Genomic DNA, 24861 nt, shown 5'->3' on the forward strand with positions numbered 1-24861 from the left:
ACGTGTGAGAGTGCGGTTTTCCCTCACTTTCAAAGTCAAGCGCGCACCTCTTGGCGCCTGGAGGCGGTTAAGGCTAAATTAGTTTTCATCTTAACACCAGACATCAGACATAATTGCAGTGTTGATCATAAACGAAGTATAGTTACCACGTGCTGACGGCACACCCAATGTACGGGCTTCTATTGATCACTCGATTTTTCTCTGCGCCTTCTGGGCAGTGTGCCAATTCATCGTGCCTGATGCGGCCGCTCATTCCGAGTATCATGCCTGACAGGACAGGAAGCACGCCATATCTATCAAAGCATTCATGATGGGCACGTGGTCACCCACGTGAATACAACGTTCTCAATTGATCGCACGGATAATAAGCAAGACGCCCTACAGTGCAATCGATCCGAAAGAAATACAAACAAACACACACACACACGAAAGTTGCAGTATGAGATCAGCGTTGCCCTATTTCACCTATTTAATTTACTTGTTTGCGTACGTTTGCCTTGTCTGAATCTATACAATATGAACTACAGTAGTCATGTCACTACTCTTTCGCACTACTAGTCATGCGACTACTAGTGAACTAGCAGTTGCATTTCTTGTTTATTAGAGAGTTTGTGCTATTTCCTCACCTCCGACAAATTCCCGACTCAGCACTGCGCCGACTGCGCATGCTCCGGTAGAGTATACGGTGGTGCTTGTATACGATAAGTATAAGTACATCGGCGTAAGTAAGTAAGCATATCGTTGTCTTGTAAAGAAAATTGTTTTCTTCGTGCGCAAATAAGTGAGTCATACCGAAGGTTCGTATAAAATAGAATGTGCGCAAGGAAGGAGTGTTTTGAAATGTGTTCTGTGCTAGTCAAAAATTAAATAATGAATAAACTGAGAAGTTTGTGTTCCTGCAGTTAGTTGACGTTACGCCTGATGTTCCTATCGGTCGAGGACTTATCGGACACCATTTCGTAACCACAAACTAAACTTGATGAGGGGCAAGTCGCCCGACTCGCTGGTATGCGTGCTGATGAGTCATTTCCCTTTTCGGGGTTCATATCGGTGGGGCCATGTTCGTTAGGGACACTAAACTCTCTATTGAACTCCGGATGTGATATTTGTTCCGTAGAACTTGTGTCCTCAGTGGAAGTTCGTTCTCGTCGTTCCGGCTTTGTCCACTTTGTACAAGCATCTCTCCTCGCAGGCTGATAGAATGTCCTGTATTTGTTATGCAGTAGCGGTAGGCATATGAATCTCCTTTTTCCCTGAGACATGCAAACGTGGTATTGTCAAAATCTTGTTGTTCGTTTCTCCTGTGGATCATTTTTGCATCGCCTAAAAGCGAGTGTTTGAAACCCTTACTGTTTGTCTGTTTAATTGCTTACGGATTGTTCTACAAGCACCACTCATTTTGACTCGCAGGTGTTCGTAGTTCGACTGGGCCGGATTATGGCTGTATGACTTTAATGACTTTAGAACTGCTGTACCCGGCGGATCACAATATAAATGATGTCTAGAACACTTGTATGTGCCTCGTTCGGTCATGTTATGCACGTTAGGCGAACAAGTGAAATAAATACTCTAAAATGAAATAAAAATAGCAGCTTTGTCGTCATACAGTGAACGGGACCTCTTCTCATGATGCATCAAGCGCTCATTTAGGGGATCAATGCTTTGTGGTCTACCTGTTCTCCGTGGCATGTCCCGGACCTCGGTCTCCAAACTTCGTGGTACTTTGGCACGTAATCTGCGGGGTTGCTTAGGAGTAACGCGCTGTACTGACACACGCATGGTGATGGTGGAAGCGAAAGAGATCCCGATTGAGATCCTGTGTCAGGGAGCAACTATCCGGCGTCACATGCGCTTGTTGGCCCACCATCGCCGCCATCCTCTGGTCAGAAAGACCTATAAACGAAGAAACAGCAATGTCCCCGTATGCGTCCGTGAAGCGCATCAACACCTCCCTCGTTTCACAGTGCAGCATGTAGCTTTCTCCTTACCTCCATAGACACTCCCAGCACTGGCAATCTCGACCTCTGTCCCCGGGATCAAGAACAAGAAAAAGAACGTCCCAGTTTCTGTTTTGCGGCAAGCGACAGCGACAAATGATGGACGCGCTATACACAACCACTGATCTCGATTGTAAAAGGCTGGATCGCGGATAGGGAGCGCGAGCGTGAAGAAACCGGCCGCCATCTTACGGTGCCCACAACAGCCGCCGCAGCGATCATGGCAACTTCTTGCAATTACGGTCGTACCAACCGTACTGGCAAGGTTACAGGGCCTAAACTTATACAGGTGAGTCACTCTTCATCGAGGAATAACTAGGCGTCCATTCTGTACATTTATTTGACCATTATGAAGTGTTTTTTTGCCCAAAACGAGCACTGGATGCAGGTTGCTTGATCGCTCTTCCGACGTTCAATCGAGCACACTTGCATTTTACCCGGCGGCAAATACAGTTTGAGTGCATAATATGCTTGAAAGAACACGTTACACTACACAGGTAGTGTTGTCATCAATATATGTGCGAGCACTCGAGCGCTTTTTTGCATGCATTGCTAGCATGGTACACGGTGTTCTCTGCGGAAGCAAGCGCCACATTCATTTCTTTGAATTACCTTCGCGCACAAGTTCGGTATTACGTCATAATAAGACCACGATTGTCACATCTTTTCATGTATTGGTATTGTTTTGTGCCTTGGTTTGATTTGTGACAAAGAATCCTACGTAACGGTGGTGTGGCGCGACTTGAATAACGCCTTTGTGTCTGAGCTGTATCAACGATGAAAGATGAAAGTCACTGAATTCAGTGACTCTCATCTTTCATCGTTGATTTCTTAGGCAATGTGAGGCTTTGTTTGTATCTGTCCCTTCTATGTGTTCCAGCCTCAGAACATCAGTTTCTCTATTAAGCTGTATCGTCAGCTTGTTACGATAGTAATAATTTGTAGCGTGTCGTGCTATTTGTAGCAGTTTTAAGGCAAAAGTGGTCTCTCAATACAGGTTTCGTCATGAGGGCTACCCAGTGAATAATCTGTGCAGTGTGATACCGCTGGGTGTACAGGTAAGTATCACGGTCCTCATGCACTGGTTTCTACTTTACAGGAAGGAACAACCTCAGTTTTGCACGTTTTCTTACATGTTCACATCAGAAACACACCTTACACTTTAGGCTCCTTCACCCAGCAATATAATAATTAAAGGTTATAATTATTTTTAGAAGAGTTCCCCATATTCTTTTTAGAATGGTTTTTAATCTTTTTAATTTTTAGAAGATACAGGGATTGTAAACCATGTTTTAAACTGATGTTTTAACATTTGTCCAATGCATTTATTAAACAACCTATTCATTTTTAACTGGTTGCACCCAAACCAATGTTCTGATGTATTATTTCCTTTGTTGTCGATGCACCATAAAAATTTGAATAATCATCAATGCAGGTTACTTCACAGCTGCCTCGACATGCTCAAGAAATGGGTGCAGAACCTGCGTAATGCCCACAAACTTTGACTACCACAGCACCTCCAGAAAGTAAAGGCATATGTCACATGGTATTTTTAAAGGCATTCACAGTATATAATACCTTGTATGAACTGTTGTAGATCTAAGCAGCCTCTACAGTACACTCTCAGAAATTAAAACTTGTCAGGGAACTGTGATAATTGTTTCAGTGAATAGGCATGCACATATACGCTATAAGAAGAAAATTATTTATTGAGAATGCACTTCTCTGGCTACTCATGTTGTTTACATCTACTGTTGATCACATTCATTTATCACATATTATGTTCTTATATATTATTATTAGATTATCACATATTTGATCACATTAAATTCAAAATCCAGCGTATATGAGAAAATATCAGGAGGGAAGCTGCTCTTCGTTGTGCATTCCAACCTAAAATTGAGTGCTACAAATTTAGAGAGTGTACCTGTCCATTGTCATTCCTAAATAATATATTGCCATTATAGCAAGGTCACAAAACAATAAATGTAGTCTTTTGCGACCTCCCTGCACGTTCATTGTATCCTGAAACGCGTAAGTGCAAGAAATAAATGTTGAACTTGAATAAACTTGATGTTGTATAAACTTGATATAAAATGTTGAATAATATAATGTATGATATAAAATGTTGAATGAACTTGAACTTGTATATTCTCTTTACTCATCATCAGTGATCTTCTTTACAAAAGCATATCGTGTTAGACTAGTTTGTTTGCGTTTCACAGACGGGGTACACGAGGACCAAAATGACAAAATCAAAACTGTTTCAAGCTCCAAATCGTCCTGTTGCAATTTGCAGACCATATGTGTGTAGTGCAAGAGGGCCCTTGCACATCAAAATGTAAGGTGGGAGTCACAGTTAATGCAAAGTGGTTCCTATGAGAGGCTTCGATGCTGAACAAAACTGTGCAAACTGTGGAAGGTGCCATAGAAGATCTTCAGAAAGTGTGTCTGGTCTCATAACGGTGCTACGACGCTCCCTTTTAGATGACTATGATCCTGATTGGAGTTTCAGATGTGCAGCTGCATTTTTTTTTGGAACGTGCTCCACATAACAAGCATGACAAAGCCAGCACTGGATAGCAGGCCCCCGTCCCTAAGCAGCTTTGCTCACGCTGCAGTTGTATTAAGCTAAAGCATGTGAGTACTCGAGAAGGACATTCAGTTTGGCACAACCGCGCCTGCAAATAATCAGAACAAATGAAGGAAGAAACAAACAAACATAGATGGGCTGTACTTCAAAAAGAGATAAGTCATGTGTCTCAAGGAGGTGTTACCACTTCTAAGTAACTTAATTGATTAAGCTTACATCACTACCTGATTAACTGTCCTAACGAGCGTGATCTAATTGCGTGAAGCAATTGGATCACGCTCACAACGTATTTGGGCTGCTTCGGTGTGTCCATATTTGCGAGGGAAAGCACCGCAGTCGTTCACTAGAAAACACTTTCTGCGGCGATGCTTGATATAAATCATACTAAACCCATACATGGCTAAAACAACGGCTGTGATTCTACAGAACGATCTCTTTCTGCCATGCGAGTATATCCTTTCCCGGACCGTTCTTTATGGAACAATTTTTGTCCAGAACGCAGCACAGGATATTACATACATGGTTGTTGTTAACTTCACATCGTTTCTTGTTGAAATATTGGATGGGAAACGTACTGTAGTACAATACCCAGCGCTGCACTGCTGTGACGGTCTAGTTTCGGAATGCAGAACATAACGTAATTAAGAATCGAACGGCAGGACACCTGTGAAACACTGTTAGGATACATCAGTATACTGGCACCTTACAAAATTGTGTGATGACAAGCAACGATCAACGCCTGCAGCGCAATAAATACTCACAATCTCCGTTGCCTCCCATTGTTTTCTATGGGCGCACACTGCGCTTTAGGGCCTCCCAACATGGCGGCCCGAAGGCACGCCTCTCCCCCACGAGCCCCTCTCCCATGCGCGATCCAGCCTTTATACATAGAGATCAGTGTACACAACTCCCTCTGCTGTCTTCACCGATGGGTCTTCCACTCAAGAAGGTTCATCGTGCGTTTTCGTCGTACCAGAGGAGTTCCTGTCATGCGGGTATAAGCTTTCGCACCGCACGTCATCCACATGTGCGGAGCTCTGCGCTATACTTTTTTCCCTGAAAAAGCTATTGGAGTGCCACTTTTAACACTGCTGGGTGATCTATACTGATTCTAAAGCAGCCCTACAATGGATTGCAAGTAGGGGCATTCGAGGCTCCTTGGCATCAATCACTACTGACATACTGCAACTTTACAAGCGACTACACGAACAGGGACGCCGACTGGTTTTACAGTGGATCCCGGGCCACGTCGGTATACGTGGTAATGGAGACGCAAACCTAATAGCTGGAGAAGCCGACCGCCGTCAACATACGATCTCCATCATATTGCCAAAAGGGGATAGACGATCGTACCTGTCGGCACTTGCATCAGCAAAGGCCGCCCATCAATGGCGTCAAGACATCCCGGAAGAATCCCTCCTCCACCCAGTAGATCCCACACTGTCCTTGATAATGCCATCTACCCTTCGTCGGACCCTTACGTCTATCGTCCGTCGACTTTGTTTGAACGTCGCATTCACCCCATACTTTCGCCATAAGCTGGGTTAAACAAGCTGGGTTACAGTAACACAGTGCTATGCCCTTGCTGTAATACTCCAAGTACTGTCCAGCACATTCTCATCGACTGTCAGCAGTATTTCACTGAGCGGCGCGCCAACATGAAGCCAATGGGACACCTTCACCTGGCCTTCCTCAACTGCATGGGCCTACGGTCAACCCAGCACACCAGCTACGAGCTCTTCAAGCCCTCATCACATTCTTAGCAACAGGGCTCCTGCGTGAACTTTGAACGTTCATAACCATTCACCAGCTTCTCCCCCTCAAGCAATGGGATAGGGTGCTGACTCAGCTGCGAAACATCCCACTACATCATCATTACTTATTTGTTGTTGTTGTCGTACAGTCGTCATGTGAAATCGTCACCCCAAGCATGGTCGCCGCCAGGAATTTTTCTGGGGGGGGGGGGAGGGGGGGGGCAGGGCAGAGTGTTTGACATTGTAGCAGAAGTTTTGCGCCCGCAACTACATTGTCTTCGCTCAGAAATCCTACGTTTCTGGAAGCCAGGGGTGGGAGCAACGACCCCCCACCCGTGACGGCGCCCATGACCTCAAGTATCTTGAAATTCTTGCAGAAATTTTACATAATCCCGATATTTGATCTATATATCGGACAAGTTCATAGGAAGATCTAGTCATCTGTATGCTATCCTCCTCCGTACTATATATACATATTCCTGGGTATTCGTCGTCCGTACTGGATACCTTTCCGATGTTTTCTGCCATGCACAGATGGAACAGTATAGTAAACGAGAATTTGGATTTTCGTATCACAGTATGGAACTGTTCTGAGGCTGGAACACACAAACAGACCAACACAACAAAAGCCTCAAGGTGCCCAAGAAGAACTGATGCTTCGTCCTGCACTATAAGAAAAAAAAAAGTAAAACTTTCTAACCGAGTTGGTAGAACTGCGTTGCAAACAGAATTGTCCTTCATATTTCGAGAAGGGCCCCTTGATAACGCGGTCCGCCCACGGGTGGGCCGTGTCTTAGAATGCGCGACCCGTAAAACGGTCGTCGGGGCAGCATCGCTTGCGGTGTTGTTTCCGGGAAGATTTTTCCTAAAGAACCAGAATTGTACTCAAATGAGTAGAACTGCATGGGTACAAACGTTTCTACTGGTATGAGTAGAATAGATAGTACAACAGTTGTAACACCTGTGAAGCTGTACTGTTATTATGGCATAATTATACACACTGTTTTGAGGAAATCTGGCTGTCGGCTTCCAAGCGCGTATCCATCCATCCATAGGACTGCAGCTATAGGGTCGCTAAGGCTACCTAGCAGTTATGTTACACGTGAGGATTGTCTGCACGTGCTGCAGGATAGGACTGCAGATAATTTCGACTACCTTGCGTTCTTTTGACGTCCCGGAAATCTCCGACATACGGTGCTGGTTTACTTCCCACACTGCTACCGTCCTCGTCCTAGAGTCACTAAATAAGTCACTAGAAGCTTATTTAGTGACTCTACCTCGTCCGGGTTTGAACCTGCGACGTTGAGCTCAGCAAGCATGGTAGCTCATGGTAGCATGGTAGATTAGTGTCATTTGTGTGCTGTCACACGGCGTCTTTTAGTGACACTCGGCAGAAAGTTCACTTGCGGTTTAGTGAGTTCCCTAAACTCACTTCACTTCTCTTCGGTGGACCGAGTGCGTAGCCTCGGCGACAGACTTTGAGGTACAGGCCTCGAGAAAAAGTGAGGGACCCGACAATCACAATATTATTAAACAAGTATTTTGAACGGCGTGTTTACTTGATTTTAGTAAGTCATTGTGCCGCAAACACATGGCGTTACTCCCGTTAACAGCTTGTGAAAACTTCAAAGTTTCGGTGACCCGGCGGCGGACATTTTTGTCGTGGCACTTGTTTGAGGCCAATTTCTTTAATACTGTAACAAGATTCGCAGAAAGTGTTTCTAAATAAAAAAACGCTCTCATGAAGCTACTGGCACACGCCGAAAAATTTTGCGCCGTTTATTCTTGTATCTATCGTAATTGCCACCATGGCTTAGTGACACAGTGTAGCAAGCACGTATAGTGAAAGTGCGTGGCATTAGCTTGGTTGTAGTGCAAGTCACGAAAATGGCACTAAATTGGCCCGTGTGACAGGATCAGGATAGGACAGGACAGGAGGAGTCAGGACAGTACAGGAGCCACGATGAATATATTTATGTTCCTAGAATACGCTGGCGTAGAACGCTAGTCCGGGTATTTCTGTCTGTATATCAGAGCTGTAAGATGCGTTCGTGACCCAGTTTGCTTTCACGTGCAAAAGGAGTGACGAGCGCACGATGTGATTCAATGTGTCACCTGATTTCCCTCACTTTCCTTTATGTTTTGGACACACCGTCCTTCGGCTCCTCCTTTATCTTGTTGCTAGCTCATTAACGCTTCTCATGCAACGACAGAATAACCTTAGGATAAACAAAGCTTTTCTCGTTTTATAACGTGTTGCTCCGAAGCGTTTTCTTGTTGCTACCGGGCTACTTTCTCTAAATGTCACACGGCCTGGTGTATTCAAGGTTCCTTACGGTTCCTTACAAGGTTCTTCACGGTACCCTCGACGAAGATTTTCCTTCGTCGACCGGTTCCGGTAACTGGAGAGCGAACGGGAGGTTTTCTCATCTCTTAAATCTTGCAATATACACTGGAAAACAAATTTTTGCTCTTCCTGGTGAAGAAGTCCGCGAGGTCTGGGCCGTAGAGTTTATTGTGTTGACTTTTGATGAATTTAAATTAATAAGAAAATAGACTAATTACGTTAATGTAATTAATTTGGTCCTGCACCAAACTGTAATGTCAGCTCCATAAACGATCGAAAAGGCACATATTCTACATAAAAATAAATTAGGGAAAAAGAGAAAGTTGACTTGAGTCACCACGTGGGATATGGTCGATGCTTCTTATGGGCTTGGATATCATTCTTAGACAGAATGGTTGGCGCTTACGTTTTTATGTATTTTCTTTTGACGGCTGCGCAGACAGACGATCAAACCGAAATCTCGCTCGTTTGTTAGGGAAGAAATTAAACTGTGCATGACACGATATATTGTATTGTACCACGGTGCACCCCACGACGCCCTATCGAGGAATAGTGATTGTCCTTTTGGACACAAAGATATCTGATACAGCTTTCGCTCGTGCGTCAAGCAGCACGAGCTATGCAAGCGTCGTTTCGGCACTTCGCTCGACATAGCTCGACTGTCAACGCGTCATCATCGCCATTCTCTGCTTTGAGCCTTATTGCGAAGCTCCAGCTCTGCGTTCACTCACGCTATATCCAGGAACAACGATTGATTCTGCCTAAGCACAAGTAGCACGTGTACCCAGCTGTACCAACGTGGGCCCCGCAACCACGTGAAGTGAGGGTCTATATCACGGGTCTACCACGCTGGAAAGATGTATCGACTCAAGTCCTCCGGCAGCTTAGTCTAAACCTAATGGAGAGGTCGGCGGGTAGAATTCAATTTTTCACCGATGCATCTACAATGACATCTGGCACGTCATGTGCGTTCGTGGTTCCTGAGGTGGGTGTCGAAAGATCAGCACGGCTGTCACACACCACCTCTGCATCTGAGCTCCATGCACGACATCCATCCAGCACTAAGCTTCATCATTTCTCAACCCACGTGTTGTCAGTGGTCTGTGTACAGTGACTCAAGATGTGGTCTAGAGTCACTGGCCTCTATGCTCATCACAGGGTCTCTGGTTCATGATGTGCTGCACCTATATGCTGCCGCTGTCTCACAGGGGCATGATATCACATTACAGAGGATTCCTGGTCACTGCGGCATAGCCGATAACAAGACTGCAGATGCTGCTGCGCGCCGAGCACCTCAACACGGTCACTTAGAAATACAGGCCATTTATTTCACCATAGGGGATGCAAAGAGGGTGATAAACTGAGACAACAAATGTACAACTATTCTTGGCTGACAGGATCTACTCGATCTTCGCTGTTTTACAGGGTCGACCCCGGGCTACGCTTTCAGGTACCTCCGTCGTTTCCCTTCAAGAATGGTGCCTCCTGCATAGGCTCCGGCTGAATGTCCCGTACAGCGGTCGGTTGCTCTACAAACTGCCCAAGTCACCATCTCCAAACTGCACTGAGTGCGGTGTTGTCGACAACACAGAGCACATCCTCCTCCAAGTATGCCGACAGTCGTAGGACACTAGAAGCAAGTCTGGCTCACCTGGACGTCCGGCCATTGACCTTGTAAAGCTCCTCGGTCCTCAGCCATTCAATCATCAAGCGGCTGCATTGAAAGCGCTCCTACGTTTCCTTGAAGAAACGTATCTGGCTGACATTCTATGACACTTTCTGGTCCTACGTCTGTGACAAGTGTTCCCACTAGTTCGGGATGCTTGTCTACCCTCCCCCCCCCCCTTACTACTGCGTTTTCTCCTTTTTTTTTTTTTTTTTTGTTATTTAACTCTGGGGTAGCCAGTCTGACTTTGTCGTGACTTAAATTACCTTTTTCTTCCTGTTCTGTCACATCACGGTAGTCCATATGTCTACTTTTCCTTTTTGTTTTCCCCCTAAGTTATCGAAAGTACGTTACTGACGCGAAGTTCGGTAAAAGGATTTCTTTGCTGTATTAACCACCAACAAGCTTATCCTACTTAATTTGTAGAGCTATTTTTTTAATTTTTTTATCGCAGTGGAAATAACAGTTTTCGTATCCTGGGTTCCTTCGGTCTTTCGATAATTAGGCTTAGCACCACCGCCCACTCAAACAAAGTAGGAAATGAAGCTAGGCAATCTTACAAGCTTCAGCTATTTTAAGGGAAATAAAATGACACAGTGTGTCAGAAACATCGAGACTACAAAAGTCAGAAGTACTGAAAAGAAAAAGTATTGGATGCAAGGACATTAATGACCATTGCAGCAATACCAGTGCGTCGTGTGTGTGTGTGTGTGTGTTTCGTTCCTGTTGTCCCCCTCTGTCATCATTTCTTCATTCCTTCTCCACTCTTCCATCCCACGAATGGACCTTCAATGAACGAGTGCTCTACCCTGTCCTTCAGATGAACTTCTCAACTGAGATTCTATTCTTTCCGAACTCTCCTTCGGACGCTCCAGATTGTCATTCAAAATTATTTGTCTTGTGTGTAACCAGACACCTATTTGCGTTGGAGCCGCGCTTTGCCGTCTTTCTCTGCACCACACCATCAGCTTTCTCCATATCGTCAGCGAAGGGACTGTATAGACTGACGAATATTCCATCTTCCACCTCAACGGATAAAAAATAAAGATAAAAATAAAACATGAGCATACGAATACGTAACCACACAACTGCATTTTCACACTTCGCAGCAGCCATTAGGAAAAAGGCAAGAAATCATATGACACAACAACAACTGTTCCGTGACCTTTGTGCTTCGCAGTGCGCCTACACGATTTCGCAGTGCCACACTGTGCCGATTGTGCACCCACTCCGCACAACGTAATCCAAGCTGATATCCGGCGTTTCCCCTGTTTACATCTCCACATCCGCCAGAGTGCATCCAGTGACCTTATACATTCTATATCGTAAACAACAACCCGCGCCTCATCCTTCGAGGAAATCCTCCGATGGCGAAATCCCGGGCTTGTAGCATGTTGCGAAGCAAGTTACAGCGCGCGAATATGCCGCGTGTGATCACCGGCCGCGCCCGGTGCTATCACCTGTACCCTGGCGTCGGAATGTCTCCAAACCTGGCACCATCATGTCTGAGAGGTACAGACTTTGGACGTCACACCCGGGGACGACGCCACAGAGCACGTGGCTCACGGCTGAGACATTCTGGTACGTCATAATTACGTCGCCAGTCAAAAGCTCAGCCACGCCGGCTGCACGTGAGCGCGCAGAAGAAACATTCGCCTCTGTCTTACACAACCGACGATAGTGCATGCTCGGACGCGTGCCAACCTAGCGAGGAGGTCGCCCAGTAACAGGCAAAGATTTTTGATAATTGCGTTTGTGCGCATCACTCGAGTTGGGTTGAGGGGTATTGTCAATAGCACGTACGGTGACGTCAAGATAGTCCGATGCTCTCCCCCGAGGAGGTTGCCGGTCGGCGCATATTTAAGGACCCCTGCGAGCAGGGATGGTAGCACTGGATTTCACCTTTCATCTACGACGCTACCGTTGCACTGTCTAGCATTTTACCCTGAGATCTACGTGCTGGGTTCAAGAGGACTCAGCGAACGCCGCACTCCTATCACTCCTGCTTACATCCCTTGTAAGTGCATATCCTGCTTTCATATTTTGTCGCCAACCTTTGCATTCTGATCGCCAAACTTTTCGTGCAATTAGACAGGAATTTCGGGAACTTATTTTCATCTCTGGAACCATCTGCGAACTTTTGTAGATTTATTATGGTAACGACTGGGTTAGGCGCGTTACTTCCTGGCAAATGATTTAAGCCTTCAGTATGACAACTATTATCATGAAACTTTCAGTATGTGCACGATTTTATGCATATAATGTGGATATACTGATGTGCGCTGAGATTGATCGAAAGACAGACAGACAGAGCAGATAAAATAAAACCGGACATAATGTAATTATAATTGCGCGGGGAGCGAGAAGAATGCATGTGAAAATGCACTAAACTGCAATGCTAAATGCACTAAATAACGTAATAAATGTAGTAAAAATGCACACAACTGCACTGAACTGCAGCGTGCAATGCTCTACGCAACGTGCAACTGCAATGTGCACCTGGGTGCTTGAAATGAACTTGGAGCAGCTGCGAAACGAAGTCTTCATATAAAACGCCACTCATCGAGAGTTACAGGCGAAACGTGTCTAGTATACCACACGAAGCGCTACGTCACTTTTGCATCGCAGCAGAACGTACAATGGTTGTCATTTTTCTTTTTGCAGTTCTCAATTTTTGCAAGGAGGGAGCATCGTGATCTCCCAAGAACTTCAAAATGATCAGCATGACAATGGACCTCCTGCACGACAATGGCATGTCTGCCATTCAGTCCTTACAAAGCAGGTAAATGTGGTTTCTTGCGTTTGTCCCACATGCAGCGAATGAGAAATCAGATTTCTACGACAGAGTTCCCCCTCTACATAGCCATGGATATATGTGGCTATATACTTGATACGTGTGTCTGACGCCTATGCATCATTCTAAACAGATTCCAGGATCAGCACGGATTCTTTTTTGCCATATCCAATTTCGGCGACCCTCGCTACGCATTCCTCCTGTACGCACCTCTCCTGTACTCCCTTGACTGGACAGTTGGACGGAGACTTATGTGGGTCACCATCATTGCTGAGTGGTCCAATCAATTACTCAAATGGTAAGCTTCACCTTTCACGAGAGATAATATAATGGCAAAGTCGCCAAAGCGCATATTAAGCTTTAAGGCTGGAAGCTTTAAGGAATATCAAGGCTGATAACCGTCAAATAAGAGAGAAGCCTGTAGAGATGCGTTGAACATCATCTCTCTCTTTGTTAATTCCGCAGGATGTTGCATGGCGAAAGGCCGTACTGGTGGGTCCACGAGACGCCAATGTACAACCAAACGGGCGTGGGGATGCCAGCAATTCGCCAATACTCCCTGACTTGTGAGACCGGCCCAGGTAGTCCTTCCGGGCATGCCATGGTGTCTGCTGCAATTTGGTACATAATTATCGACTACCTGCTACGTCATTCTGGAGCTGCGCAGCAACTTGGCAAGACTATGGTGTCTTCAGTTCAATGGTGTGTCTACACTGTTCTGCTCTGCGTGGTCAGCCTGTCCCGGATTTACATTGCCGCACACTTCCCACACCAGTGTATCATGGGCATGATTATTGGTGAGTACAAACATCATGCCTACTTGAATTTCGGGCAGCTGTATACTAACTACTACATCTACTAAAAATTGGGAGACGAAAATTGCATCATTGATCTAAGGAATACTATTTTCTATCGATTTTACAGGATGCTGCTTGGCGAAACTGATGTGTAAGCTTGACACTGACAGCATGACTCGCAGGCAATACGTTCTTGCCTCGATCGGACTCTTTGCGAGCGCCCTCTTGACCTACGGTGTCCTCTCCCTTATGGGTGTCGACCCCTTGTGGTCCGTCAACCGCGCCGTTAAATGGTGCGCTAAGCAAGAATACATTCATGTGGACACGACTCCTTTCTTCAGTATGATGCGCTACTGCTCTTTCCCTCTGGGCATGGGTCTTGGCATGACAACGTCGGCCTACAAAAAAGCAACGGCTACCCCTTTCACTTGGCCCATGAAGATCGCTGCCATCGCCTTAGCTGTGGGTGCCGGGAAGGCTTCCGAGTTGGTGTCATTCCCGAAGAGCAACGTTTATGTGTTCTACGCGTCAGCGTTTGTCTTCAACGGCGTTCTTGCAGCTGTTATGTTCGCATTTGTGCCGTGTCTTATCGCGGCATTGTCCGGCCGCTTTACGAAGACCAAGTCTTCCTAGGGAGCGAGCTGTATTCTAGTCTTATGCCCTGCTGCAAGGACATCCAAAGCGAAAAGTCATGAACTATACGGACAGTTGTTGGACAACAACGCGCGCTTGTGCAGCAGTAGGTTAGGTATTTAACAAATTTATGTAAATAGATACCCTGTAATATATCGCCCTTTGTACATAGGTGTGCGTGACGGCTTGTACAGATCTGTATGGGTGTGATACGATGGTGCATACGTGGGTGAAGCGTGAGTGCTAGAGTACGCCGCTGTTTTGAAGCTATGCATGCAGCGTCACAACAATAAAATGTTTTATCTGCCACACTTCTGTGATATATTTTTTCACTCCTGCGTTTTTCTTTTTTTTTTTTGCGAAAAAAATTGAGATAAATTGCTTGTTCTCAGATGGTGAGAAGTCTCTAGTCAAGAACTCTGAGAAGAATTTATTAACATAAAGACTCCTCTAGGGAGATGCGCACAGAGATGACCACGCAAGCCGGAGGCGTAGCTGCCTTATCTAGCGCGTCCAGAAGGTGCATACAGGGCAGGCCCCTGATGTTAGGTTGGCCAGAAACTAAGGACGATGGTGGTGGTGGTGATGGAACTGCTTGCCGTAGCCGGCCATGCTCAGGATGTAGCAACACTTCTCTGAAAGTATAGACATCCTGTGAATGAATATGTGAGGGCTCATATGATGGATGGGGAAATTCCCCACATGAGGTGCGGCCCACTACCCCAAGGCACGATGAACGGATTGAGGTGTGGCAAGGTTGGTGAGAGGATGAACGACGCTGAAGTGAGTGGTCGACCGTCAATGGAGTCGGTGAGTCAACATTAGGGGCGGCGAGAGCATAAGTACTACAACACGACACACACAAAACACAAATATATAATGATAGCGTTGGCGAATAAATTCACGAACGTCTCACGAACGTCTCCAAAAACACTGAGTGTTTTTGTGTTCTATGTTCCTCAAACTACACGGTCTTGACCGCATGCACTTCAGTGTCTTTGTGCACGTCGGTCTTCTATGATCTGTGCCGTCAACAGATCGCCATACGTTTTGGAGTCTGGGCCTTTCCGAGAGGCTGTCCAGATGTTTGCCGGCTAAGGAGATCAAGCACCGAAGGAGCGAAGTTGGGCGCTGGGTAGGTAGTGGGATCCAGTACCGGAATGTTGGGTCACTTTACAGCACCAAGTCGCGTGCGAAATGCTGAAATTCGCGTAACATAGCTTCACAGTGTCATAAAGTCGTCTATCAGCTTACTGGGAGCCATAATGTCTAAGGTAGGCGTTGATCCGCTGCGCAAATACTTAGTCGTAACAACACTGGCGCGAACACAAATGTATCAGAACCACTGCCTCAAGAGGACCTGACCAGCTCCCGTGGCTTAGTGGCTAAGGTGCTTACATTACACGCGTGAGCAGGAAGTGATCCCGGGTTTGAATCCAGGCGCCGAATTTGCTCTCTGAGCATTTTTCCTGGATAGATGGTATAAGGCACGTGCCGGCACAGTTCCCTCTGAGGTCGACCCAGGATGCAGCAACATGCCGCCACACTGGCAGGAAGACCGCTGGGGTCTGGCTCTGTGGCATAGTTGCAGATGGCCCGCTATGACATGGGGAGACTGAGCATAAAGCCAAGATCACGGCCAGCATAATTCGTAGAAAATTTTGTCTACCATTGGGGGGGGGGGGGGGGGGGGCGTCATGCAAGACGGCCTTGCAAGTTGCCACATATGACCATTTGAACCTTTTCCTCTGTCTTAAAGATATAGGCCGATTCACCTTACGTACAAGCTTACTCCAAATTATTATTGTAATTTGAGGCAAGTCTGCAGGACAGGGCTGCGGATTATTTCGACCACTTCCCAACACTCCCAAAATAAACAAGTTACGAGGCCGTCATCGTGCCTTGCGCTGTTCTGGGAATGCTGCACCGATGATGGCCACAGTCGCAATGGTTGACTCTTCGTCTGGGGTATCTGATGAGAGAGCTGTTATTCTCACACAATAGTACGCAGTGATAAGAGTGGAAGAAGGGCGCGAAGTTCTATCATAACGCGCTAGGGCAAGAAGATAAAGAGTAAAGGAAACCATATACAATCCACTAGATGTATGGCTCCGATTCATACGTTGTAGTCCATGGGTTCGAGACGCGAAGTCCCACATTTAAAGGTACTGTAAAGCAGCAGGCAAGCTGCTAATATTGGCAGCGGCATTTGAAAGCTTTTCCGAAAGGAACCCACATTGGAAATTTTATATGCGACAGAAAATTTTAAATATTTTTTAATCATGACTGAAATTGCGGTGAAAAAACGCAGGGCGACGCCTGGTGGGAAACAATCGCCTATTCGTCGAGCAACAGTGTTACATGTCCGCAACTCTCTATCGGCTAAGTCATGGGCTAAGTAGACAGCTTCATGAACTTTCTTTGAAAAGTTTGTTCATAAGAGATAGGTCCTGATATATATTCTCTCAAAATGCAATAACATTTGTACATTGCAGAAATGAGTAACAAACTGCCAGTAGAACCACAACGAGAGCCACCTACGCAAAAATGCACCACGTCCGGCAAGCCGGTGACACAGAGTTGCCCGTAATATTGAACCTTAATTTTCTAAAAAACTATGAGGTGGATTTGAACGAAATTTTTGGCGTTTGTCTGTGAGCACACAGGCTGTCAAATGAGCCAGCAGTATAAAATTGTACACTTGCTGCTTTACAGTACCTTTAGGTTTTAACGATTAGGTTTCCAAAACTGCGATTTTTGCAAGCCACCGCCGACGGTGCGTCGAAGAGCGCGAGAGGCGTCGGTAGACAAACGGGAAGTGACGTTTTATCTGTGCACGCACCATAACGAGGGCCATTCTTCGGTGACCGGCTCCCTTTGCAATCCTTTGCAACGTCGGTCGAAATGGAAACGTCGTCATGAAAACGAAAAAAAAAAAAAAAGCTTCCTTTCTCCACGGTAAAACGTCACTGCAAAAAAGGGGCAATGAGAAAGCTAGAGAAAATTTATTTTTATTTTTGAGAACTGTGACATCATGTTAGGCTCCGACGAAGCGCCCGGCTCTCATCTGGCAACGTTGTTGCCTTTCACGTCTTCCGGGAGACTCACTTTTTGCAGTCCGTTAGCGGAACCACCACGTGACAAATCATCCGACCGCTCCGACCTTCGAGACAACACAAACGAGGGAGAAGACATCTCTCTCTCATATTCCCCTCTTTCGATCAGCGTGACGTGACTTCTCCACCACGTGACACTCCCTGGACGCCGGCGTCGTTGCTAGGATACGAGTGCCCTCTCCAGAACATGACATCATTGCAATTTGTGGGTTTATGACTACATCACCCGCTCCTCACGCCATCGAAGCTTGTGGAGGCTCAGCAAACCTTCAAAAATTGACAGAAACGCACATCGTTCGTAAACAGGATTGAAATTTCGCGTATAGAATCCTTGAAGCACGTTCTTTTCACCGACTACATAAAATAAACGCTGTTTTCCGAGTCCGGAGTGGCACTCCGGATAAGAGTCACCTCATAGCGTGGACAAATCTTTCTACGTACGGCGGCGGATGACCCACCCTTTCAGATGTGACATGCTCGCCACTGCAACTTTTAGCCACCACGCTGCTTCCAAATTGCTCTATGATGACCAGCATTGCCACATAGTCTTACAACCCAAGCGGACTCTGAGCGGCCCTACCAGGTGAAGCAAGAATGGCACGAAGACCTTATCAGCAAATATGCCAACCCGTATCGCGTGGTCTGTCGACACTCTGATGCTGACACACAGGGCCACAGCACGGCCTCCGTCTCTCAGAGAATTCACTGTATCTGTCGCCAGGACGGCTCCTTTCTGCCCCTGGGACGAACTGTTAGGGGAAAAAAAACGATGATTGGCATCTTTGGGCATTGTATTAAGTACGTTTAAATGCGGTGGCTTTAGGGCCATCGTTGGCGTAAATTTTTTGATAAACTCTTGAAATGATATTATTTTTCTAATCATTAAGTTTTTTGCATCGTTACTTCTTGAACTTCGACGCACTTCCTGTAGCTGTCGGGCTCGCTCTGTCTCTTGGTTTCTTCCGTTGCCGCACTATCCGCTGCATCCAGACGAGCACGTCGTTCACGTTCTGCTTCTGCGCGCCGTGGTTTCTGTTTCTGCTCGTCTGCATGCTGATCTTCAGTGGTACTCGTTTTGGTGGCAGGCACGGTAAAGGCTGAACCATGGTTCCTTCATGTGTACCGACACGCTCAGTGAGACCAACGTTTTATAAGATTTTGCACGTAAACATCTGACGTACACAACCCTCCCTCCGACCCCGTTGCGTAGATACCTTCTGGCGGCGTGTCTGCTCCTTCTTTCTACACTTTCTGTGTCCTCTCACGCATTCTTCTCCTGACGCGCGTAACGCCTGTCTCAACAGCCCCTGCTGTCATTGACACGGACGGACCTACACGATAGCTGGCCGTATATAGAGCTACCGCGGTTAGAAGAATTGACGACGAAGCTCGTGGCTGACGCAAGCGTGCGCTTCGCTTCGAGTTCACTCGACTCTGACCCCGCCGAGCCTGAAGAAAGGGACATTACACACCCACGGTAGTGCTAGTCTCGATGTCACAATTTTTTGTATTCCTCAAACATTTCTCATTGAATAAAATATTTCTACATAGAGGAGAGAAATAACAACCATACAAATTTTTTTTTTTAAATCTGCAACAGATTTACAGCGTAGCTACTTTAGCCAACTTTAGCCAACATGGCTTCCATCTTGATTGTTTTCCCATAGGGATTTCGAGGTTTTTGGTTGTAACGTTGGATTGCGATGTTGAATCGATTTAAAAATTTCCACGATGAAGCGTACCAATTAGAGTCCCACGTGGACACAGGAATTTTCCACCTGCATTGAGTAGTTGGTGAGTACGACGTGCCGGCATGGGTATACCTTTGTGGGTAGCTACTCTGTAGAAAACAAAAGCTTAGATGGGCCTGTTTCACGACGTTTGGGGGCACTCCGAACCGTATTCTGCAGCGCCATTTGAGGTCGTGTAGCCGGAGGTTTCTCCGCACATAGGTACGTAGCACCTACACTGCGGCTCTGAAATATCGCGGAGCAAGGATTTCCACAAAAGAGATGACGTTCCCGGTACGGCGGTAAGGCAGGGAACAAGTCGGACATGATCATCTAGTACGGGCGCTCTACACTATAGAGGAGGGCAGTTGGCGCTGCGGTCGCCGGACGAAGCTTGAGTGTAACAGGCCCATAAGGGGAGCATGGATGCCGTTTTTGCAGTTGAGTTATGCGGCCAGCGGTACAGCTTGGGACAAAAGTTTACAGAATACCGGGGTGTTGCATTTCTCCATTGGGGCGACACCCAAGCAACAAACAGGAGTAGACACACATACTGAGAGATGGATAGCCAGTGGATGGATGAGATATATGGATGCATAGCCCGTTTCTTATTTGATCTCTTCCTGACAGCTAGCAAGGGGACGCCCCTTTCCGTGAACTTTTGTGCCAAGCTGTACATCCTCTCGAACAGAGTATGGAGCTGATGGATGCCTAATCCTAACACCCATTACTAACTAGTTAATTAGAGAATTTCGGTCGAAAGTGAGACAGCAGAATGGCAGATAATCCTCGGTGGAAAGCACCTCAAACTAGCACGTGCGTTAAAATGTTCAACGTCGCATTTCGCTATATACAAACGAGCCGAAAACGAAACGGCGCGCCCTACGAGCGCTTGACCTTCGCCGTCGGTGGCGTATCCACGTGCTCCAATCACCTCCATCGCTCTGAAACACGTGGCCCGCCCGTGGAACGAGCTGAAGAGACACCTATTCGACTCGCATGGGATGCAAAGAAGAGAGAAGGACAATCACAGGGCCTTCGCTCCACACACAACGACGTGACATAGACATATAGGTCACAGGGCCAGCATTTGGGGTGATCCTAAATTCTCGGCACGTAATAGCCGAGCCCAAGCAAGCCAAAAACCAAACCAAGACCCGCGGAAACGATAGACCGGACTGGAAGTACTCATTGTGCTCGTCGTTTTAGAGACCGCACAATCCCAAAAATTATTTTATTGTTCTTATTAATGCGTCAGCATTAGAGTCCTCGGTACGCAAGAATCGCGGCGTGGTCTGTCTGCAGCCGCGGCGCGCATGCGCGGTGAGTGGAGAGAGAAGAAGAAAAGGAGAGGGGGTGCGTGGAAAGAGCGACGCGGTGCCGCCAAGCTGAATCGGAGGAAGCTGAGGATGTTGTCTTGCGTTGGGGTTGTGTAGGGTAGCGTGAAGGGTTGTGTAGCGTTGTGAAGGGGAGTTCCCAAAAGGTTTTCAAGTTTTAACGATAACACATTTCCGTTAGATCCACCAATGGATCGACCATGTTTTTTGTTGTCGCCTGTGACATTTTTCGATAACGTCTGTCCTGGTTCAAAGGGGATGAGGCGAACCTAAACATGTCCATCCTGCGCTTCTGCTCCACGCGGTTTCGGTTTCAGCTCATTTGCACAGCATATTTCAATGTACGAGCATGTTTCAGGATTTTAAAAATATAGAATGTTTTCAATGAGGATTGCCTCCCATTTTGCTGTCTCACTTTTGACCGAAATCCCCTAGTTAATGAATTATTCAATGAACTTTAGGTAATTAGTCACACACTCACGCACAGAGGATGCACCCCTGGCCGAAAAAAAACTCAATTGCGAAAACGGCATCCGTGCTGCTTCTATACTTGTTTTAATCTGTCTTGGAAAAAAGAACAGGCTCTATATTTATACCAACGGAACATTTGTGGAAAAGAGAGAATTGGCGTTGATTTATAGGCGATAGCAGAACAAAACAGTTGTTCCGTAATTCTATTTCTGCAACAATGCTTTCTCGTGAGAAACGCAATCGCTTTCGGATCATCATGGCAATGTTACCATATGTACTGCTTTTCACCCAGACATTGAAAGGTCAAAGTTCTGACATTAGGCGACGTTTGATTTTCTTGTTTTAGGAGGCATTTTATTTTCGGTTGGTTGTTTGCGCTGCTAATATGACGTCACATTGCTCCGGGGCCGAGTTCATGGAGCACTGCGCTGGCTCCGCAAGAACGTAACGTAAAATTACGGTGAACATGATTTGCACGTGACGTCACACTATAGCTTTACCCGTGCTTTTTCTCTCTTTCTGGTGTACAGGCGCACCGTACCTATACGCGTGCTACTTTTCCCTCTTCTGGAGAACGGTGCAACCTATCTACAGGGTGTCTCACGTAACGTGTCAAAAAATTATATTTAACGTCGGACTACACGTCGGAAAATTATGGGGTCAACGGTATTCCCCTTCAGAGATTTTTTTATGCGTCGCTTCCCGGAGCTCTCTGACGGGATGCGAAAGGCGATTGGCAATTTGAGCGGCCCGAAATGGGATATTTTCCCAATTTTTTTTCCGCTCCTTACTTTTGTACCACGACATGCATTTTTCCGTGGTGGGCTAAACCCGCAGGGTTGCAAAAAATCCGGATATTTTTTAATAGGCCCTCTCTAGTGGGCTTTTTTGGATAAAACCCGGATATTGTTGGATATTTTCGGACAATACAGACAAGCCTAGAAATGCGACACAGAGTAAAAACAAATGTGTTTTGCTATTGTTCTTGGTTTCGGGTGACCTCTCGTAGTTTCGGTTTATGAAACTGCCTGTCCCAGTAGCATTGAATGAGTTTTCATTGCTTTCCGAAAGGTAGTGTCCTATGCACGCGCGGGTGAATGGTGTAGATGCTACTCGCCTGGATTAGCTGTCGTACTTCAGTTACAATGCCTCCAGGAAGCAGAAGAAAGCCACTCCTTGAATGGGCAGAAGTAGAAGAAAACGGGAAAAAAGTTAAATCTGAAAAGTTCAAAAAGTCGAGTTAAAAAGTTAAAAAAAGTTAGAAGTTAATTTTGCGCGTACATGGCTTTTGTAAACAGCAAACACTACAATAAAATAAAGCTGGAGTTTTCCGTATGACGTTGAGTTAAGATTGACTTTCATATCGCATCTGGACAACATCTCTGAAAAATCCGGATTAAATTGTGTGGATAAAATAAAAAAAATCCACCGGATAAAATCCATGCGGATTAAATCCAAACAACCCTGTAAACCCGACCTGTGCTTCCTGAATCTGTCGAAAACATGTTAGGCTGACTAGGCAATTTCCGGACTTTCATTCGAAAAAATAAATTTCCCATGGCGAAAAATTTATAAAAGTGTCTCATACGATGCCAAAAACTCTCTGAAAGCGAATACCGTTGATCCCATAATTTTCCATATATTGTTTTGACACGTAACGCAGTGACGTAACGTTTTGAGCGCCCTCCTGGAATAGACGTTTGAAACGGGAGACGCGGCCGGCTCTGCGATCCTAACGCACTCCACGAGATGGCGCTTGTTTTCCAAACGGGGCAAACGGGGCTCTGAAACGGCTCAACTCTACACTGCATAATGTAAAAGCCTGAGTCGGGACATGGCCACATCAGGCTTTTACTTTACGGTGTTCATCCACCAGTCAAACTGCATCTACGCCATTCTGTCGGCTGTACACTACGACCGGAAAACAACGCAAACATATGGTCCATAGACCAATCCAGCCCGTTTCACCACATTACCGCGAGCAATGGGGCAGGGTATACTGGCACTGGCGATGAAACTCCCCACTCATCTTCATTCAAATAAGTTCTTACCACAAAGAACAACCAACGGCCTCTGTAACTTACAGCTTTTCGCCTTGTCTGCTTTTCTGTCGGTAACAGAAAAACACGCTGAACGCTTTGCTCTTGTCAAGATCACTGTGCTTCGCAGGTAGCTGAAAGATTAAAGCAACTGAAAATCTTTTGAAGGCTACAGATTTTTCGCTGAAAAGACTGCATTTTTGTAGCCGCAGCGCAGTGTGAACTGAAAGCATTGTAAACCGACTGGATGTGATGCGAAATATATGCCCTTCAAAGCGTGTGCAAAATTCAGTAACAGCTGTTTTCAAAAAATGCTCGCACCCTTAACGTGTTTTCTTTCTTTTTTCTTCACACTTTTCCTCGCCGACAGCGTTACATGCACAGAAAAAGAAAACGTGGATCCACCGAACAATTCGGGATTTGCGGTATAGTGCAGAACGTTTTGTTTGTGAGAGAGGCTGCGATTAGGAAAATTACTCGAGCGAACATCTCGTGGCAGATCCGGAAATCCGTTCTCAGCGACATTTTTACGGCGGATATCCTCACCCATTTCCGCTTCTTTCTTCTCTCCTCCGGTCTTGAGAAACTTTCCTCCGTTATTTTCCGAGCTTACGCTGGAAAACGGATGATGATGACCGGTTGTGCTCTTGTGACCACTCGCTTGGAAAGACCGATGCGCAGCTGCTTGGCTTGCTTAGCCAATCAGTTCTTATAGTGAATGACGTCGAGTGGATCATCTTTTTTGTTTCGGCTCCTTCAACATATGTATTGCTGCGAAAATTTTGAGGTATAGGTTCGAACACCCAGTACACCATAGACGTCTAGGAGATGTGATGTGAATTTATTTCCACAAAGAAAAATTGTGGTGGAAGCTGTGAAAAAAAGACACTATTGTGCCCTGTCCCTTATATCTCAAACTGGATGTTTGGATGTCCCATGGATCATTCCAGAGAGCCCGTAGACGTAGCATGTACGTCCTGGCGACTATGGTTTGTCCCACTTTTTCCACATTCCACGAACGTCACAAAGACGCAACTTCAGGATATTTGGATATTCACAGGATGTTTTGAAATCTGCACATATTATTGCTATAAATGGGCTCTTTCAGAAAAGTGCTATACGATGCAGTGGGGTGCCATACATTCTCATAAGATGCGTAACAATGTTTTACTTCAAGGCACCATTATACGGCCAGGTTTTTTTCTCTGTTTTTTTTTTTTGTGCCATAAGCGTGTTGTAGTATGGTAAATGGCAGCCCAGCGACCTTTCGGCATAATCCAAGACGAATGCAGATCGCGCGGTAATAAATGTGATTTTGCCTTTCACCATATGCTCCCATTTTGGCCCCTCCACCGCGTGTGTATTGTCATCAAGCAAGATAACTACCTATGGAGGTAGCCTCTTTTACACAAACTCTATCTTACATACCAGATAACAACGCTCCAAAAGGAGCGCGTACGCGGATCTCAAGAGATACCAGAGCGAGCATATACTGAAATGCAAATTGTTGGAGTACGTTCATCAAGTGTAGCGTGGCGTATCACGTTTGCAACGGTGACAACGTCTTTGCAGTTAGCTTGTGAGTTC

General features: G+C 46.0%; 1 protein-coding gene and 2 long non-coding RNA genes across 3 annotated transcripts in view; 1 reads left to right on the plus strand and 2 right to left on the minus strand.

Annotated features, from left to right (window-relative positions):
* LOC135385535 (uncharacterized) overlaps nucleotides 1-2089 on the minus strand; it is a 54757-nt gene extending 52668 nt beyond the window's left edge. Inside the window, exons 1-2 of the long non-coding RNA XR_010420442.1 lie at nucleotides 1989-2089; nucleotides 1674-1893 (exon numbers count right to left, since the gene is read on the minus strand). This is a non-coding gene — a long non-coding RNA (uncharacterized LOC135385535). The remainder of the gene's footprint in view (nucleotides 1-1673; nucleotides 1894-1988) is intronic.
* A 10100-nt stretch (nucleotides 2090-12189) lies between these two features.
* LOC135385537 (glucose-6-phosphatase catalytic subunit 1-like) lies at nucleotides 12190-14892 on the plus strand. The gene is made up of 5 exons (XM_064614897.1): nucleotides 12190-12374; nucleotides 13022-13139; nucleotides 13285-13449; nucleotides 13617-13948; nucleotides 14076-14892. Exons 2-5 carry the CDS (start codon nucleotides 13072-13074, stop codon nucleotides 14579-14581), a joined length of 1071 nt encoding a protein of 356 aa, XP_064470967.1. The 5' UTR covers nucleotides 12190-12374; nucleotides 13022-13071; the 3' UTR covers nucleotides 14582-14892.
* A 105-nt stretch (nucleotides 14893-14997) lies between these two features.
* LOC135383690 (uncharacterized) lies at nucleotides 14998-23732 on the minus strand. The gene is made up of 3 exons (XR_010420002.1): nucleotides 23320-23732; nucleotides 22353-22453; nucleotides 14998-15216 (listed from the first exon to the last, which is right to left on the minus strand). It is a non-coding gene; the product is annotated as an uncharacterized LOC135383690 (long non-coding RNA).
* Between the last annotated feature and the right edge of the window lie 1129 nt (nucleotides 23733-24861).

The sequence above is a fragment of the Ornithodoros turicata genome, chromosome 2 (genome assembly GCF_037126465.1).
Source record: "Ornithodoros turicata isolate Travis chromosome 2, ASM3712646v1, whole genome shotgun sequence".
Classification (NCBI taxonomy): domain Eukaryota; kingdom Metazoa; phylum Arthropoda; class Arachnida; order Ixodida; family Argasidae; genus Ornithodoros; species Ornithodoros turicata.